This window comes from Siniperca chuatsi, linkage group LG10, assembly GCF_020085105.1.
Source record: "Siniperca chuatsi isolate FFG_IHB_CAS linkage group LG10, ASM2008510v1, whole genome shotgun sequence".
In the NCBI taxonomy this organism is placed as follows: domain Eukaryota; kingdom Metazoa; phylum Chordata; class Actinopteri; order Centrarchiformes; family Sinipercidae; genus Siniperca; species Siniperca chuatsi.
The window spans coordinates 13,700,363-13,720,530 of NC_058051.1; the positions used below are offsets into that span (position 1 = coordinate 13,700,363).

General features: G+C 39.2%; 1 protein-coding gene across 20 annotated transcripts in view; it reads right to left on the reverse strand.

The window, feature by feature from the left end:
• Nucleotides 1-810: 810 nt before the first annotated feature.
• The window catches only part of chl1a (cell adhesion molecule L1-like a), a 58,877-nt gene continuing 39,519 nt past the window's right edge, over nt 811-20,168 (reverse strand). For 4 of the 20 annotated variants that reach the window (XM_044211378.1, XM_044211377.1, XM_044211372.1 and 1 more), the window contains 8 exons: nt 17,319-17,501; nt 12,022-12,060; nt 11,543-11,605; nt 10,982-11,095; nt 10,497-10,658; nt 9,938-10,117; nt 8,633-8,705; nt 811-1,861 (listed from right to left, as the gene is read on the reverse strand). In XM_044211378.1, the coding sequence (XP_044067313.1) occupies nt 1,648-1,861; nt 8,633-8,705; nt 9,938-10,117; nt 10,497-10,658; nt 10,982-11,095; nt 11,543-11,605; nt 12,022-12,060; nt 17,319-17,501 (1,028 nt within the window). In that variant the 3' untranslated portion in view covers nt 811-1,647. Of the gene's footprint in view, nt 1,862-8,367; nt 8,438-8,632; nt 8,706-9,937; nt 10,118-10,496; nt 10,659-10,981; nt 11,096-11,542; nt 11,606-12,021; nt 12,061-17,318; nt 17,502-20,168 lie in introns of all 20 variants that reach the window. The other 16 variants (XM_044211381.1, XM_044211392.1, XM_044211391.1 and 13 more) reach the window with 14 other exon arrangements.

The following is a 20,168-nucleotide window of genomic DNA, read 5'->3' on the forward strand; positions in this document are numbered from 1 at the left end:
TAAACTCTCTACATGACTTATTGTTGAAAAAGTTACACATCTAACTGGATCTCTTTGGTTATCAAATTGTATCTCAGCTCGTAGCGAGCTCAGTGGTGAATCTTAAAAATAAGCCTCTAGCCAATGAAACATTTAGTACTTTGCAGCCAGCACCACAGCTGTATCCTGTTTTAAATTATCTGTTTAAGTAGGATTGTTGAATAGGTCAAATCTTAAATTTGAGTTATATCCTTGATGAATATTTTAGCAACATGCATTATGCACGTGAGGACTTACTACTTGTAATGCGGAGATAACGGGAAAAATATTTTTAGGAGTTGCAATGTGTTTGACCTTTGAGAATATCGAGCTAAATTCAGCCATGTTTGTATCATTCTGATATCACTTTGTGCTTGGTTTGTGAACAAAATTTACTGTATAATTTTGGAAATAGCTAAGCACCAAGGAATTTTTCTCATAATGTATTGACATTCCATGTTCAGTGGAAGGACATCTCAACTTGAAAGTAGGCTTGGTGCTTTTGAAATTACAGAAAAGGAGCAGCAAATAGAAACTGATTAATCATTGCACCAAGTTAAAAAAACTGGGAAGGAAATACCCAACATTAACAATTTCAAGATAATAAATAGCTCAGCTGCCTAATAATTTTAAAGGGATGTAAAGTGATTCACACTGGGATATCCAGCAGAATAAAGGCACATGATCGAAAAAGTCCAAAACCTTATAAATAGGAGTATGACAAATTGCTTTAGTTTCAGAACTTCCTCTTCAGTAGTGGGCAGGTTCTAAGGTAAAAGCTTCATTCACCAATTAGAGTTTTCACAAGTTCCTTTAATAAATGTATTCATGATTACACTCCAGAGATAAATGCTGCAATACACTTATCACTTTAACCTTCTTGCTGAACAACTTATACAGTATATCCCTGCTGTAATTCCCTCAACCAACCAGGGGCATGGTTAGGGGAATTTGATACTTGAATTTGTCCTTGTGTTCATGTTGTTCTTATGTTTATGTTGTTGCTTCCTGTTTGATATAAAAAGCAATAAAAATTCATATAAACAAATTATCAATGTTCATACATTTGCATATTAATAAAACTCCAAAACATATACATAAAATATACAGTAATGGACAGTAAAGCATTTATGACTATTGGTTCCATTTCACGAGAGCGATTTTGTCTTCAATAAATAGGACATCCTGCTCTATGTGATAAATGAATGAACAATGTTGTTGATGCATGTGTACTGTATGTCTACTGTATGTGTTTGTTTTTTTTTACATTGTAGAAAATAGTTGTTGATCTTCTGCCTTTTGTGAAAGAACAAAATCATTGTGCATCGCTGAAGATTTTGGCTGATAGGTACAAAAAACACTTAATTATCATTAATAAAATCATGAAACACTCAAATGATACAGGTCATTCTCTTACAGTATGTACAAAGATATATGGTTTTCACACTGATGGCGGGTATTTTTTTTTCCTTTCCAGTCCCTTCTGCCTGCTGTAAAAACTTCTGCACACTTGAGTCATTTTTAGTCCCCCATGTTTGGCTATTCAAGCTATATTTAATGCCAGGGAAGCTGAATTTAAAAGGTATCTTGAAAGGATTTGAAGTAGATCGTTTCAGATGGAGCCTGGCTTTATGCAGTGATTGGGTTGGGTCCACTGGGCTCGCTAACAGAGCCTCGGTGCTTGCATCCGGAATATTCTCCGATAAATGAACCGTCCTCATTGAATTCTCCTCCACCGTCGGCGTAGTCAACCAGGCTGTCTCTGCTGACACTATCCCCCACTGCGTCATCGCCACTTAGGGAACACAAGCTACTGGCCTTCAGTGGCTTCTCATCGCTGTCACTGCCATCAACAACAACAGAGGCCAGGTTCAGTGGTGCAGTGCATAAACAAACACATTGTATAGTACATCAGGCAGATGTTCGGAAGCAACACATATGGCCTTGGTTGTCTTTGACACACAAGCACACACACACACAATATCACATATAACTAAAAACTACACAGATACACAGCGTACAGAGCCTCTACAGTACATATTGACTAGTAAATGCTTGGCTTCACTAACACACACACACAGACACACACAGACATGCTCCTAGTCACAAAGGGAGTTCTTATGGTTTCAATGCATCACTACGGGCGGTAGGCAGAGGTGGATGCAGCGGCTGCACAGCAGGAAAGTGAGCATAAGGGAGGCGGGGAGGGCTTGCTACAATCACTTCACTAATTGCTAATTGCCAAGGCTTCAGGACCAAAGGCAATTTCAAATCTCTTTAGAACAAGCAATGGAAATTGCAGTGCAGTGAGAAAAAAGATGGGTAGGAGGAGTGTGTGTATATATATGTGTGTGTGGGGAGGGGTCGGGTGTGTGGCTGAGATTGAGAAAGGGAGAAGGAAGGGGGGGGGAGAGGTGGAGCATATGCAATGCCAGACAAACAGCCTGTCATTCCTGGTATTCCCGAGGGGCCCACACGCAGGCCGAAGAGATTAGATGCCAATTTAAGGCTGGGCAACTGGCCAACTTGCAGGTGTCTCACTACAAGACGCGGGGTCACCTCAAAACACTGAGGATATTTTTCTTCCCTCTCCTCTTTTCTAATTCCCTAAACCATCCATGTTTGGTAACACCTCTCTCTCTCCTTTGGTTTAGTATTCATAACACAGAGCGTCTGCGTTCAGAGACGACGCTCAGGTGGCTGGTATATGATAGTGCCATTTGAGGCATACTGTAGTTGACACCTGTGTCAAATACAAGCTCGACATTTCGAGCAGCATTTTAGCGCAGAGACATGGTTCAAGCTAAGGTTACAAATCGGATCTCCTTCACTGGGATTTTTAATAACCAATCTTATCTATCCTATTTCATGAGGCCGTTTACAATGCAAGCTGCATGAGGTCCGCATTTCAACTCTTATCAAGCCTTCTTTCTCTGAAGACTCTAGAGCACTGAAAATAAGTGGCTGTTATCTAAGAGCAGTGGAATGCCACAGCCGCTGCAGCCCGCCCACAGTGACTTTGAATACATTGATAAAATGGGGCTGAGTGCTTATGAGCCCCAGTTCTCATTCAAGACCTTGGTCAGGCTTTCCTTAAGCTTTGCAAACAGGCAAGAGATGGAGGCACATCACCTGGCAGAGGGTTATTAAATTTGTCATGCCATTGACCCATGCTGACTTGGTTTGGGGGCAGCACAGAAACTTCAGGTATAAGGAGGATTTTTCCCCCCCTTTGCACCTGAAGTTGTATTTATTTTAGTTTGAAGGTGTCTGGAGGAAAAACCTCTGCTTCGCCACATCTGCTGCCATCTCCCGATTTGCACATACTAATATGGGAAGATGAGGAAAAAAAGAGTGGGGGTAAAAAAAACTAAAAAAACAACAAAAGATAAACTAGCTGAGGAAAAAATTGCATCACACTGTTGGCTAACAGCCTACTCCAGCTATGACACCTGCTGTTCTCGCAGTGGACATAAGGGCAAGGCAGCAGAGGGCTGTCTCCAAAGAGAAATCGTCTGAAGCATAATTATCACTTGTCAGCTCCCCAGACACGTGGCATACTAGTGGGTGATCTGTTGCCTTCAGAGATTCAAAAGGCACAAGAGAGCCCTGAATCCAGCTTTAAAGCCAGGAAAACAACATCATAGTAAGGCTAAGGGCACTCTGGGGGGACAGTAGTCAGAACAGCCTCATGAAACCAACCCTGAGAGGCATTCTAAACAGTTGCAGCCAAATATCTGCACCAACTCACAAACTCATATCACCATGGCTTCTCCGGCCTGATGGGCTCCAAAGTAAATTTGATATCAGAGCTAAAATCAATATTACAATATTAAAGGTTTTATTGATAACATTTTTATGTAGACAAATATTTAAAAACAAATACATATAGTATCACTTTTCCTGAAATAAAATATTATGATTGTGAATTAATCGTTTAAAAAATGAATGTTTTGTTTATCTCTGTGTGAGATGTTCCTGCTTCTAACAAGGCTTGTGAGCCAATAGTATAACGTGGTATAGTTGCCAGTTAGTGTGGAAAAAACAGATACTGACATAAGCACATATTAGTTTTCTTAGCTTAATCATCCGAACAACAGTAACTCATAAAATTACAGTTCTGCATATTTAAACCATAGCTCATATAACCTTAACTAATGTGTTATCACTGGTAACATTGTCAAAATTAGAAAAATAACAGCTTAAATTCCAGAGGAGCTACGTTAGCATTAGTGACGGATGCGTCCAGTTACCTAACGATATAGTTCCCTCAAACAATGTAACGTTATAACGAAGATGCGTATCAGAGGAGATTTAGAAGTGAGCCTGGGTTCGGCATAACCAATGGCCCGGGGCCAGTAAGTTTATGCAGGGCATGTTGATTGACCAGTCACTGGTCCGTCCGGGTCAGTGGCAGACTGGTTTGCTATGAGATTTGTTTTCAACAAGAAAACACTTGACTCGACTAATGTTAGGTCAACACTACATGCTAGCTAACATCAACTTTTACTGTAGCTGTCTGTCTAATGTCGAGAGCTGTGGGTTTTAATAGCATCCCTATAATGTACTGTACTCTTTGACTGGATTAAAATGTAAATATTTACCTAATGTGTTATAGCGTAAGGATGATTGAAAAGTAATTTTACGGTTAAGTGTTACAATATAGGGCCCCTATAATTATTAAATGATGGGGAAAAAAGGTTACCTAAAGCTAGCTAGCCATATCCTATAGATAGATAAAACACCACCGCACAAAGTAACCTAAATCTATAGCTAATGTATAGCTATATGTTGCAAAATAAATTCATTACTCTATCACGAAAGATACATCACTTGAGTCAGTCTGAGTCTCAGTCCAACTCAACCATGAAATGAACTGGCAACCACTGTGTCATATAGTGGCTGGATGTTATCAATAGCACCTTCAATGTTTTCTGATAATAGATGTATATGTCACGACATAGTAAATTATATATAATATAAAATTGATGGTTCACACAATTAATCATGCTCCACTGTTATGCAGTACATCAGCAAAAGTTCTTCACACATGTAAAACAAAAACCTCAATAACAAATTTTGTTAGTTTTGAATTACAACTTGCTTCATGTCATTCATTTGGAGAACAGAATTTTGTAAAACAATTACACAAAATAATCTTATCATCATAATACACTTTCACTGAAAGTTGATATATGATAATAGTGAATTATCGCCCAGCACTACTTGGTACTTTCCTGGGTCTTCCATCAGTGTTAAAAGTCACAGAAAAAAATACTTAAGTGTAGGGCTGTGTATTGGCAAGAATCTGGCAATACGATCCGTATCACGATACAGGGGTTACGATTCAAAATATTGCCATATTTTGTGATTTTTTAAAATCGAATTTTAGGAAAACTGTCATAGTATAAGATCTTTTTAAGATCTTGTTGATTACTTTTAAGGCTCTTCATGGCCTGGCCCCAGATTATATTTTAGACCTTGTAATCCCTTATGAACCTTCACGTAGTTTGAGATCTTCGGGCAGGGGTCTCCTGTCTGTTCCTGAGTCCAGGATGAAAACTAAGGGGGACAGAGCTTTTGCTATCAGGGCCCCGAGGCTCTGGAACAACTTTCCCAAAGAAATTAGGTTGTCTGAGTCAGTGTCTTCGTTTAAGTCTTGTCTCAAAACACATTTTTATCTGAAAGCATATGCTGATTTAACCTGAACTGGCTGTCTATTTTACTGTTTATTTTATTGCTTTTGTGTATTTTATGTATTTTATTTCTTTATATTTCGTCATTCACTGTGGTATTTTATTTCTCTTGTTGTGAAGCACTTTGTACTTTGTTTTGATAAGTGCTCTATAAATAAAGTTTTATTATTATTATTATAATTATTATAAAGAACACACAACCATATGCATAAAATCTGAGTTTAAAAAAGTTTACTTTTTTATGCAATCAGAACAGTGGGATCTGCATTTGTATTTATCATTGTCCCTTTAACAGCCAACATCATAGCACTACTTTGTGTGAAATCTGAGCAAAGGAAAGATATGCGCTTACTTCTTCCTGTCTCAGTTTGCGTTGTTACGTTAGAGTAAAAGAGTCAAATGGCTGAAGATAGAGTACAACACTGCCACGAATCTTTGCATGTAAATTATTAATTAAAAATCGATAGTGTTTTTGAGACAGTATCACAAAACATAATATCGCAATACTCAAGTGTATCGATATTTTCTTACACCCCTATTAAAGTGTGTCTGAAAGCCACCTCAGTATATGTACAGCAATCCTTGAGTCATTGGTATTGATCAGCAAACCCTAGCCATTCACACAAATATAGTCATTTGGAGCTATGGGACAGTGAAAATGTACTTATTTTATCTTTAAACTATATAATCTATAAACAGGACTGTTGACAATGCATTCTTCCCTGTTAAACAGAATTACAGTCTTGGCAAGAATCACAGGAATAGAATTGGCAGCAAGCACACTATTGTGAGTAATCATGTTCTGAATAATATGATGACGAGCAGAATCAAAGCAGACAGAAGAGGCTATTTTAGGTGATTTCTGTTGCGTGTGCACAAACAAACACGCCATTGTCACACAGTTGCTGTCAAGCAAAATAGGATTCAGTCGATTTCCCTAAACTGTCACCGTAGCAGCTAAACAATGCAAACAATGGAAATTCAACAGCTATTATAAAGTACAACAGCTGTCTGCTTTGGGTTTTAAGGCTCGGTTTTTCCACCCATTTCCCATGCTTAGTTTATGCCTGTTTCATTGAATGTAAGATATTTTCTATCAGCAATTACGATACATTTAGAATCATTCTGTGCGTCTGCAGTGGAAGCTTCCTCATTGCAATTAAAAGAGTGGCCTGTATTGAAGATATTCAGTACATGTGGCTAAAACATGACCTTAATACAGTGGGTTCAGTAGGCAGCTGATATAAGAGCTTAAATAATTAATAGAATTACAACTGTTGTTTGTGAAATATCTTGGTTGCAAAGTGCAGTCACACTACCACCAATCTGTTTGCTTCATCCTGCCATTCACTTCACGTAAACTGTAAAATCTAAAGTAAAATGCTGAAAATGCAACTGCTGAATTTAAGAATAAGTTTCCTGTTTTGGTACGAGCTAAATCCCTCCAGGAAACACAACATGGACAATAAAATATGTAAGTAAACTTGCAGGTCAAAGTTCGTCTTTGTTCCATATTGACCGATGAATTTGCATGGTTGGCCACTACCCTGTTTTGTACAATATTGGCACGATACTTGTTAGAAAAAATGGGGGTCGTATTATATTACAGGACTCGACAATTGCGTATTGCAAACATCTGATATTCTACATCAGATATTAACTCAGAATGCTAACAGCCAGAGAAAATCATTCGGACTGCTTCCAAGAGTCTGATAAGAGAGAGTGTGACTTTCTACACAAACAAATGTTGACTTTACATTCTGCTTTAATGGAAGTATTAAATTATTATTTATTTTACTAGATAAAAGGCTTCACGGATGAGGACTATATTCTCCTTGGACTAATAGCCTCACAGGGAAACCTTCCCAACAGGACTAGTCTGAAAGTGTTTCGTATCTTCAAAAAGTCTTTTTCCAAAAATGTGTTGAAAAAGGGGGTCGTCTTATATTCAGGCCAATACAGTAGACTACCCACCTAAGAACTGCAGCATTGCTCTCATAGACTGCTTACATCGCCGATCGCTCTGCTCAGTGTTTATTTCTGTGTGTTTATTACCCATGTTGAACTTGTGACAGAGTGCAGGGAAATCTTAATAGACTCAAGGCTGATGTGGCCGTACCTTTAAACGTTTTCGCCTTTGTTAATTGCTTACCACCAACGTATGAGTGTGCTGTATGTTTAATTTAAGTTTATATATAATATAATGTGTTTGACACATGTTAACAGTACCATGTATTGACTTGCTTTTTGTTTTCTCTTGCCTCTGAAGGTAGTGTGAGTAGTGTCTTGTAAGCCCATGTGATCTGGGCACTTTCATATGTACGACACTTTTGTTCTTATATAAAAAATATTACAACATTCATATATATGTGTATATATACTGTATTCATATAGATAGATAGATAGATAGATAGATAGATAGATAGATAGATAGATAGATAGATAGATAGATAGATAGATAGATAGATAGATAGATAGATCAGCAGACGCACACATAGTAACACACAAAATAACCTAGTGATGCCTACAGGACCAAGCTGACTGACACACTCAGATCACAATCTGACAACAAAATAAGAGCACATAATTCCAACTAAAGGAAAAAAGCTCACATTTTTCTTACCCACTACTCTTAACTACAGAGTGTGATTACCTAGCCCATTAAATGATGAGAACACTGGCTTCTAGGCTGATCCTAGTAAAGCTCATGAATGCATGGTTTGCTTTTGGGATGGGAGAGAAAAAGATTACTGTGACAGATGACAAATGAGTTTCTCAGCCAGAAAAGATTTAACATATGGTTGTTAGATTAATATTGCTACAACACAATGCATTTCAAGGAGATAAAAAAATTTTGTTTCTTCAACAGCACACTTTGGCACTGCAGCTTTCCTCTGCAGAGCAGGAGTACAGCTCACCTGTATTCACATAAGGTGTCATCATTCATTCCTTGTGACTCCATGTCAGGGTGGAGGTCCTCCTTCTCTTTCACTGCATGGGGGGCAGGACAGACATTGCAGCACCATTGTTACAGAGCAGCACTTTCATCCATAGATGTAATTGCATATTACTTGTACTGTTGGGACATAAAATCATTTATAATGCTTCAAATTCAAATAACTATAAAGGATGATGTCCTTAAAATTTTCCAAAGGGAAATAACTCAAACAGTACCATCTGCCTTTTGCTAGTTTTAATCAGCCTCAGTGATTTTCTGTCAGAAGTCTTGTAAATTAGAGCAAAAGTAAGCTCAACATCAATGTAGGTGTACAGGAATAAATGATCTGAACTTTTACATCACTTGAGTATATATAAGAGTTGAAATTCAAAAGTCATAACCGAAAAGCTTTTGAGACCAACTAAATATGACTGTGTAAACATTATATCAAGTGTGTACACTGAAAGCCTCTCTTCTGTGTGTCTGCACAAAGTGCTACATATCAGCTCTTTGTGTAAATATGCTTTAAAAAATACCAGTTGCTTTCGAGAGAGACAAAAGAGGGGTTTCATGAAAAGAGCTGGATGGGCAAAGGGGGAATCCAGAGGAGCTGATGAAATATTCAGTGCTTCATGTCAAAAGCTACTGCAGGCAAAGAAGTGGAATGGTGGGGAGATGACGGGAAAGCAGGTTGAGAGGAAAGAAACTGAGTGAGGAGACACTTTGTGAGACTGAATTTGGCTCTGATACAAGACAGCACAAAGACGCAGGGGAAAGAAGAGCTGCACAGGTGAGGGGTGGGGAGGTGTGGAACAAAGCCAGCTGGTTCCCACTCGTCTGGCTTGACATGGTATGTAATCAGAGGTACCAAGCAGCACTAATGGGTCCACACAAATTGTTTCACATTAAGTAACCTATAATATCATCAATAATAGCATCTCATGTATCGTTCATTTGGGGTTAATGATATTGGGCTTTGCAGGGTTAGCATGCATAGGTGTCCAACATGCATGCATAATGCACTTCCAAACAGGTCGGTGATCAGGGTTGAGGCTCATTGCACTTTTTCATTCTTTCAGGAGGTCAACCAAAATTATATCAAAAGTTAAATCAAAGCGTCATGCTGAAAAACTGGTGATGTTTAAACATTTGAGAGATGATTAAATCGCTTATAGGTAAGTCAGACTGATGTCTTCTACATGTACTGTGCATTTTATGAGTTGAATTTTGGTTCACTTCCTGAAGCGAAACAAGGGGACCCAACCCTGGTCAAAGACTAACTGACCTTTTTCCATGGAGAACATGTCTTGTCGCTGGGGCGGCGGCAGCGTACCTGCATACTTGCCACCTTTGTTTCTCCGCACAAAGCAGGCCATGAGCGCAACAAGGGTGAGCAGCGCCACAGCACACATGGTCCCAATGAACCAGCCCTGAGTTGAAAAGTTGCTCCGCTGACCTTCCACACCTGAGCAAAACAGCAAAGAGAGACAGAGCTCAGGGATCGACTTTATACATTGGTCTATTTGAGTATGACAGTCCCCTCAAGCGCTCCTCATACAACTTTATCTTTGACTGAAAACAGAAAAACATGATGGATTGTAGTTTGAGAGGATGTTCTCACGTCGTATTTGACTCACATTCCCTTCAGCTATAACACTCTATCTCTTCTGAAAGAATATTAGATAGAAACAAGACAAAACAAATGCACCGAGATGCAAGAAACATAAACTCACACATTCACCACAGTCAATATCAATTTGTCAAAGATGTGCTTGTACTGTTATGGCAGGTTAGAAGTCAAATCACTAAACTCTATTGACCGTGACATTTTTCTCTCCTCTCACCTTTGACTTGAGTCTGGATAACGTCTTCGAAAATGCTAGCGTTATCGAGCAGCCTCTTGGCCATGAGGCGTACAGTGTACACCGCCCCAGGTTTGAGCCCAACAATTACGTGGAAACTTTGAGAAGTGTTTACAGCCTCTGAAATCCGCCAGTTACCATCACCTACACAGCCAAGCACAAGAAGTGCAAAAGCAGCAAGTCTGTATTAGCATTCATGCAATCGAAAAAGAAGATAGGATGAGCTGTAGTCAAGCAATAAATGGTTCTTAAGTTATTAAATGTATTTGTTGTACTATATATAACTTTAAATACATCTTAGTACATTTTGAGGCAATCGTAGAAATGATGGAAGTAGCCATGCAAACGTTAGGCTTACGATATATTTTTAGATGTTTATATAAAACCTTCCCAGTTGCACCTAAAAATTATGCCACCTAACATTCCTATCAATGTTTAGCAAGGCGGGGATAGGAAAAGTAGCTTACGGTTATTCATATAAGCCACATAAAGCTGCGAGTCCTGTTGCTCTTCTCTGACAGTCCAGCTGATTTTGGCAAAGGTGTCACTCACATAAGAGCTTATATTCACCAGGGCTGGAACTGAGAGAGGAAGAGAGAAGGAATAGGAGGAGGAAAATAAGGAGGAAAGGAAAACACATACAGGCACAGAGAAAAGGAGAAAGAAGGCAGGAAAAGAGGATTAGCAGAGGCAAATAGGTTCCCCCCACAGCTTGAGAACAGTGCAGCTAGCAGAAACCCTTCAAGACGACAGTTCAAAAGGCAAAGCTGGGCCCCAGACTTAATTGAGTGGAGCTGGATTTTGGTTCATAAAGGGTAGATATAGAGATCGTGGGCGGGAGTGACATCTAGTCTTCACTCTCTCTTAAGCAAAGCTGGCATTTCCTGACGCCCCCCCACCATGAGCGAATATCAGAATAGATTGAAACAACTCCATGTCTTGAATCCCATTGTTAGTTGAAAGTTGAGGTACAAGATGAGATCACAGGGATACCATTAGCTGTGCATGTGTGAGAGTGAGCTATATACCTAAAAGAGGATGAGTAGAATTGCCTCGGATAGAGCTGGGAAAGGAGAGAGAGCAGTTGTGGCCTGAAATGAAAGAAGCCTCAGATGTTAGATTCATGCTACAATACTGTCAGGTCTAATAGTCTATACTGAGCAACAAGCAAGCTCTATAGACTACATGAACAAAGGACTGTTAGAGCAACCGGGAAATCTGGATTAATGGCAGTAACTGCGCAAGCACAGTGCAAATGATAGTAAACACACTGTAACTGTAGCAGGTCTACATAGTAAATCTGAATTGCAAATTCAAACAGCAATATATGACAACGTATTTTCATAAAGAAATCTTTACTGAACTGGTATTTGAACAACTATAAAGGACAAACTGAGGCTGAGACTATGGCCAGCTACTCGTTACACCAACACACCTATAACCATGTCTATCTCTACCACTACTTCTAAGTTAGCGTTCTGCAGCGGCTGCAGGCAGTGATACATACTGCTCTGAACAGGGGCCACAGCTGGAGTCGAGGACATATCTTCAGAGGGATAAAAAGAAAATGAAAAACAACAGAAGATTACAAATATATGGAAAGCCAGCTTTAAGGTTTATAGACCAGGCACAAACACACACACAAACATACTTACAGACACACACGTGCATGTACATCCACACACGCTGGCACACACAAATACGTGGGCAGTGCATCCTCACGAATTCAACCCCACGCAGGTAGATGCCTGCATAAGCAATCTGTTTGTTAGTGGGGTTTCAGATTTGGCGAGGCGCTAAGTGAGTTTTTTGCCGTTTGGTGCTGAGCAGGTAGTGTACAGTGGGTTTTTAGAGCTTTTTCACTGAAAACAGCTGCCTGCTTTGGTTGGATATGGCGCTATGAGAGCGGTGAGAGTGAACTAAAACAGTAAAGCTGCAGGCCGGACAGCTAAACAATGAGCTGGAACTTGCTATAAAGCTCCATAAAGCCGAGGGGAGCTGCAAATTCAGGTGATAATTCTCTGTAGGTTCATCACTAAGAGTGACCCCTTTCTCATTGTCACATTGTTTTCACATTGTCATTTGATACATTATTATAAAAATATTGATTATAGTTATATTATATTATAATTTCTTGCCCACTAACTGCCAAACAGGACAATAAGATTCACACATCTGCGGTTTATAGAATTCAGATATTGCGTGTAACTGAAACACAACTGCTTTTCTTTAAAAAGGGGAGAATACAATGTGCTTTGACACATTACTGTAAGTATTTTTATTATTTAATAATTTTGAGGATTTGTACACTACATGATGACAAGTAAAAACTGTTTGGGATCTGATTAATCTGAATTTATTAAGTGAATATTAAATTACTATTATTGGTTTTGGATTAGGTTATGGGAAATTTGTCACATAGATTGATTTCACTCTGTTGGTTTTGGTCCGATAAACTATGTTGGTAATTTTCCGGTGGTTTTTATAAGGATAGAATTTGCAATCACTGGTATAATTGTTTCATTACCTGTGGCACACACATCATTTAATTTGCGCATGTTGTTGCCTGTATTAGTTCTCATATTGCTTAGTGTGAATATTGTGTGCCCCAACCTGAACCGAAAATCAACGCTGCTGTACACTGACATAGCCTGTCCTGCACTGATTGCTGAATCCTGAGCTGATTGCAGTGAAGATGAAGCCCTTCATTATTATGTTTCTAACTAAACTTTTTCAAACATTAAAGTTGAAGCCATTAGCAAATACGCTGGCGATAACAACTTGGGTGTTCAAATGCTGTGCCAGGGAGCAAATGATTTAATCTCTGGAGGAGCTGGTTATTTTTGTGTGACTGTGCTTTTTGTCATGTTTGCAGTCCGCTTTATCTTTGCTTCTTTGTTATCTCATGAGACCTGATGGAGAAAAATAGATATTTTTTCTCTTTCTGCCACACTCTTCTGTTAGGGCTGTTAGCTGTTCTCTCTCAGTTTTTCCTGCTCCTCTTTTTCACAGATGTTTCACCCCATCCTTCTGTGTGTGTTTTTTCTGTCTCTCACTTCAGCCACTCTCTTTGCATTACAAGCCTTTCAAACAAAGCCATGTGGACACACATCTGCTGATACCTCTGTGGCTGTTTTTTGTTCTGGTGTGTCAGTCTGTAATTTGTCCAGGCTATTTTTAGCTAAGCTAGACAACTGTTTATCCTAACTAAATGGCGATTAGCATTAAAAACTAATTCAGTCACAAAGGTGAAATCTAAAAGGAACACTTCATAGCCTGGATTTGCTAACTCACACACATTCATTTTTTTTATTGTCACTCCATCACTCCCCGTCAGCCTCTCTAAATTCATGGTGCCCCTGCTCCGTGCTATTGGCATCCATAAATCTACTCTGCTGCATTGTGACTAACATGCCTCGAGGACAGCGCTCCGAAACAGAACCATTTTATCTCCCCATGAGCCTCTACTCAACCATATTTACAAACAATGCATCTAATGGCTCTCAGGCTGGACATCCACCTACAAGATGCAGAGCCTCTCAACGGAAACATAAAAGCCAGAGAGGAATGAATAACTTTTATTAAAACATTCAGAGAAAGTGGACACATATTTTCTCATGCGTTAATATATTTTTTCCTGCCAAGAAATGGAGGGAGGAGTTTTTCAGGAACTTTGAACTGTCACGAAATTCTAGCACTCATTTTCAGCATTTATCATGCATTATCAGCCAAATGCAGATGAAAACTGAATAGTGGCAGGTAATCAGGTCATTCTACTAGACAAATTGGCTGTATTAAATATGGTTCAACAAACAACCAGTGTAAAGTGTTGACAAATAATTAAACTAAAACTGATCTGTATGGCTTTTTGAAAGATTCAAATTAAAGCCACTATTTGTGTAAAATTTTAACATTTTTTGGCTTTGGCACCCCCTAGTGGTAGTATGCATAGACTGAAAGCAATACATACAGTAGACAGCCCCATTTCTTTTTTTTTACCAGGATTGTCTCATTTTTTTACAGTTCTCATACAGACCAACAAGGCTGTTGTCACAATTTATTCCTGAATTATCTTATTCTGTCTCACTGGCTATCACCAGTTTTGACAGAATGGGGACAAAAATGCTGACCCTTATGCTACTGAATTCATTAACCTATTAGAATTTACTTGTGGCACTGATGTGTAGTACATCACTGTGGCTACACATCAGTATGGTAACATACGTGATCATGTAACATCAAAATGACTGTTTCTGATTGTTATTGTGCATTTTGTTCTACACATTTTTAACTACGAACGTCAGAGAAATCACAGTTCAGAATAGGATCAGAGATGATACAGCAGAGGTTCTGTTCTCTGAACTTGTCAGCTCATTAATTCACTCAGTGAGACAGACTCTGTGGCTGAAATGGATGACACCCTGAACAACAACCTGAAGGTCATTATAGGGTTGTGTAACAGAACATCACCATGATTTATCAACTCTATTCGACTGCTAAAGAGATCATGTAGAGCCACTGAAAAGGAAACACAGAAAAGTTGAACTGGAAGGCCATGTTTAATTTACAAAGAGTCCATATATAAGACGGTGTAGTCCCTCATTCGTCCAGGAGTGTTCTATCGTAGAAAAGGCTTCAGTCGTAGTCATCTGGACACTGTTTTCAGAATCAAGACATTTCGGCTCCCATCTGGAAGTCATTCTCAATTGTGAAAAAATGGGGGACGGGAACTAGAAATTTAAGCTACTCTGTGTTACATAAGCCCTGCCCTCAGGAAGGAATCTACCTGAGTCTGTTAATAGCTAGTTTCACCTGAAACTGACCTAACTGTTTCCAAGATGGCCCAGTAATCAGTAATCAGGCCTATTGTTTTCTGGCTGCAACTACCTCATCACTGTTAAGTACCTGATTAGCATGTGATTGGCGTGACCAAGGTGATAAAACACTGTGATAGACATTGGGCAGATTGAATCTCAGACCACCATTTCTGTTCAAAGAGGGGTTCTCTTTTTTCACAAAAATGGCTTCCTTGACACCCTGTTCAAACCAACTCTTCTCTCTACTTAGAATCTTCACCTCGCTGTCTTCAAATATGTGGTTTGTAGCTTTTAGATGCAAATGCATGGCGCTCTGTAATCCTAATGAGTTAGCGTGTCGTCTGTGCTGATAAAGTGTTTTGTGAAGTGGCTGTTTGGTCTCACCTATGTACCGTTCTTTGCAGTTTTCCTCACTGCACTGAATGGAGTAGACTACATTGCTCTGTTTTTGTGTGGGCAACTTGTCCTTAGGGTGAACGAGTTTCTGTCTTAAAATGTTGCCTGGTTTAAAGAAAACAGGAACATATATACTTGCAATAAAGCTGTATGCACTGAGAGAAGAGCATATGTCTCTGAGATAATCATAGAAATTGTTTTGTTCTCTAAAATACGCTTAATTTTTGATACCACATATTTAAAATGATACGATATCCGTTAATTATAATAAATATAAAAATAATAAATTTGATAGTATCAAAAGTACCAAAGCTATAAAAATGCAGATGAAACAATGGGGAAGAAAATCAACTGGTCCTCAATATGTGTTTGCTGTGGTATCGAAAGAGGTATCGAGTATTGTTTTTTTTATACTAGTATTGTATTCTATTCTAATGTGACAACCTTACTCTATGATTGGTCACCTGTTAAAACCTGCCCCACTTCACTTTTAAGACTCCAGTGTGAGGAAAGTGAGGAATTTGCTAAACTGTTTAAAAATATACAGTAGTTACCATCAAAGCTGGTATTGAAGCGAAAGATGACAATCCCTGTATTCAAAAGGCTGGCAACTATGACTATTTTTGTTGATTTCTGCCTCAAAACTCTTTAAGTTTGAGAGTAAATCCTACATGTGCCGTCTTGATTCAGTTATAACTAGTGCTTTGAATGTGTCTTTAACGGTGTCTAAGATTATGTCCTGAAAATTATAAATACTTTTTTACTATAGATTTTCTGTGCTGTTAGGCTGTTGATCCTAAAAAACCTAAACCAAACAATAAGGTTCTCATTAATTACAGGCCCAAACCTCCCTCTTATAAGCAAGATAATTCAAAAAGTTATCTTTAAAGTAACAGCTTTCTAAAATTAATATTCTGGAGATGTTCCAGACAGATTTTAGGACAAACCAAAGAACAGCGATCTAAATTGATTTAAATGCAAAATTTTACTCAACTGGTCACAACATTGACATTTTCTTCAGAAATATCTTTCTGATGATGTTTTAAATTTGCTTTGTACATACATCACTGGGAGGAAATTTAATATCTTGACAGCTATTGATGTCCAGGAAGTAGAAAAAAAACTTCTACTAGGCGTCAAGGCCAAAGCGATGCTCTGTCCAAATATTTTGGATTTCTGGTTCCCCCGATCAAATCAGAAGTCATACTTTAAGCCTGTGTCTTTGCATTTGCTTTAAAACACACATTAGCAATGTAGCCAAAATAGCATTCTTTCATCTAATCAAGTCAGGGGATAATTTTCTCAGACTAGACAAACTGTCCTGCAGAGCCACAGAAGACATTATACAACAGTTTTCAAAGGCTGATTTTTACTCTCTGTAACTATACAATGTTGTTTCATTTATGGTACAGTGCAATTAATTGTTAGTATAAATATCTCCACTTTGTATGAATTACTACATTGAAACTACCATGTCTTTAGTCTGCTACTGTACGCTTCAAAAACACTGGTGGGGCTTTCATACCCAAACCAATGCAAATGATATCTTAGCTAAACTACCACGACAGGTAGACAGATTTGATCTACTCACGTGCTAGAGCAATAGTGCTGCTCTCCTGAGCCAGCGGAGGTCCACAACCTGCTCGAGTGCAGGCACTGAGGTGGAAACGGTAGAGGCTGCGCTCCTCTAAGCCCTCAAGCTTCCACTGGGTGGTGTCAGCCCCAATGATGTTTATCTCCTGGGAATCAACCACCTCCAGTGTGGTTTCATTAACTATAGAAAAGGAGAAAGCTGTCAGGTCAGTTCACGTGGCATGAGTGAGCATACGACAGATAGATGCAGAAAAAGTCATCACAGTTGGCTCATGTTGTAAGTTAATGGAACACAACTATAATGAGGGTCAATATTCGGGGAAGATGGAGAGATGTCATGTTAGCTCAAGCAGAAAGTGAATGTATTAGCAAATACATATTGTGACAGGTGAGCTGAGGAGGAATACATTATGAAGAAAGGCAAAAGGAGATGAAAGGATGAGATAGAGAGCTCAGGAAGAGGTGGGGGGTGTAAACAAGTGGCAATGGATGAAAGGAGGAGGAGAGTTGGAAAAAGAAAAAATGGAGGATGAGGAAATGGAGGAGACATGATGAAGGAAAAGCTGCAAAAAACACTGTTGGGACTCCACAGATGAATTCATTAATTTGTGTGATTTTTAACTGAACTTTCATTAGGAGACTGCATACTCTTCTGTATTGCGAAATCCTGAGAGCATTGAATGCAGCATCCCAGCCACTAGTGGCCAGTCTGACCTGTGACCCGGATGTCACCAGGTAAATAAAAGGTGTCAACGGCCATTGTTCACTCTCTTTCTCCTGGAATTCTTCACTGCAGCACACAGCCAGGGCTGTCTCCCTCTTAGTGTGTCACCAGCAGACACCCACCTACACTTTCTCTTCCTGGCTTCGCCGTGTAATCTACTCGGAGCAGAAACACGCAGCAGAACCGAGGTCTTTGATCGTACAGCAGCGACCCGAGAGCCTGCTAGATCTCTGCAACAAAGTTTAGAGCCAACGACTGTCACACACAAAGCCTGCCAGCTAACTTCACATGCTAAGAGGAGCGCGAAGCAAGTTAACGCCGAGCTGTAAACTCTGTAAGGACAACCACAGGCAGAGCGACCAGCTTCTTCCAATCTCTACAAGCGGACACTGCACAGCAAAAGACGCTTCCCGAGTGGAACCACAATTCTTCCCAGCTTGACCCGTCTACAACAAACTGACTGCCAGCTAACAGCAGCAAAAAGCTACCTCTCTTTCCCTCCCACGGACTGTAACGTAACAGCTGTGTATAGCATAGATTAACAGTGTATATAGCTAAGCAAAGGACTGTTTAAATTTTGTACATGTGACATTACTGATGTGTTTTTCTGAGGTTTTGTACTTGTGACGTGTTTATCTCTTAGGTTAATTTGGTGGCCATGTGCTAAATTGATGTTAGTTATGTTATGTTCCACACAGACAGCCTTTGCATGCTAACTAACTCCTTTTAACTTAGCACTGTTATCCTAAACAGACCACACACCTCTAATTTGACTTAAACACAACCACACACACATCGGAGAGTAACATTAAAGCTCCCACTTCACGTGTTCCTTTGTTTCTGACCACATGGGTTCATGCTTGCGCACTCGAGAAATACGGAGGCAGAACAAAGAAACATACATACTTTTCTTTTGGCGTGCACCTGACCTGTGCCCACACATACACACCTTTTGTTCCGTAGTTTAGTGTATTTAGAGTTAGTCTTCATAGTGTGTGTTTTTGCTTTGTTTATCTTTTAAATAAATGCTTGTGTATAATTATTCTGGCTTATTTAATGTTGCACAAGAGTGAGTAATTTACCAACCTCTTCTATGTTGAACTCCAAATCCTTCAACCTACTAGCTATTGTTATATAGTTATTAATTTAATTATTAATCTGAGTTCCAAATTGATAGTTTAGTGTATTTTATGAGACTCAGTCAATTAATTGGCATTGGCAATCATTTCTCTTCTTTAAGAAGAGTGGTGACCCTGAGGACTTTATTCATTAAAGTCATTTATGATTATCTTTGATAAATCTGATAGCCATAATTAATTGATCGCACCTACACAAGAGGGTGCCCCCCTTTAAACACTGTAAATCCCAACAGCACTAATGTAAAAGGAAGGAAAAAATTACAACAGGTGGATAAAGCAGAAGGAGAGACAAAAATTAAAATAAGCAGAAGCAGTAGAAGGAAATCAGAAAAGTAGAAATCACAAGCAGCATAATGTATCACCAAACTTGCATTATAAATCAAAGTACAGTATGTGTGCTGACTGTAGAAAGCAACACACTTCTCCTGCAACCCCCTTCGTTGATTTCATTACTGTGCTGATGTTAAAATGCAGGTAAGAACTGAATATGTGCCAAGCCTGTGCTGCTTTGGAAAATTGATGTTTGTTTGCAGCACAGAAAGCTGGATATTTGATGTGTTTTTGAACACCATCGGCTTATTCACTGACTAATTACACAGCAGTTTCACTGTGCATATAGTACGACATTTGTTATATTACATTCATAGAATTAACAGAAAACTAAATCTGAAATATGCTTGCATTAGATGGTGAATCAATTCAACTGAAAAACCTCCAACACCCACAGACCGCATTGTGTGGGAATATCTGTGTAAAGTCTGACATCTGATATGGGAAAAAGGAGAGGGGGACAGAGTGTATTGAAGAGCTGGCCAGACTCCGTGGGCGCTGGTGGAGGCGGCAAAGGGCTGTCTCTGCCTTCACATTTTACACAAAAGACTTCAGAAATGTCAGCCAACGAGAGTGTAGGCTTTGAAAATAGAGGAAGCGTAATGAAAGCCCCTCACTCACTTGTTCACCCTAACTGTTCTCAAGCATAAAGGTG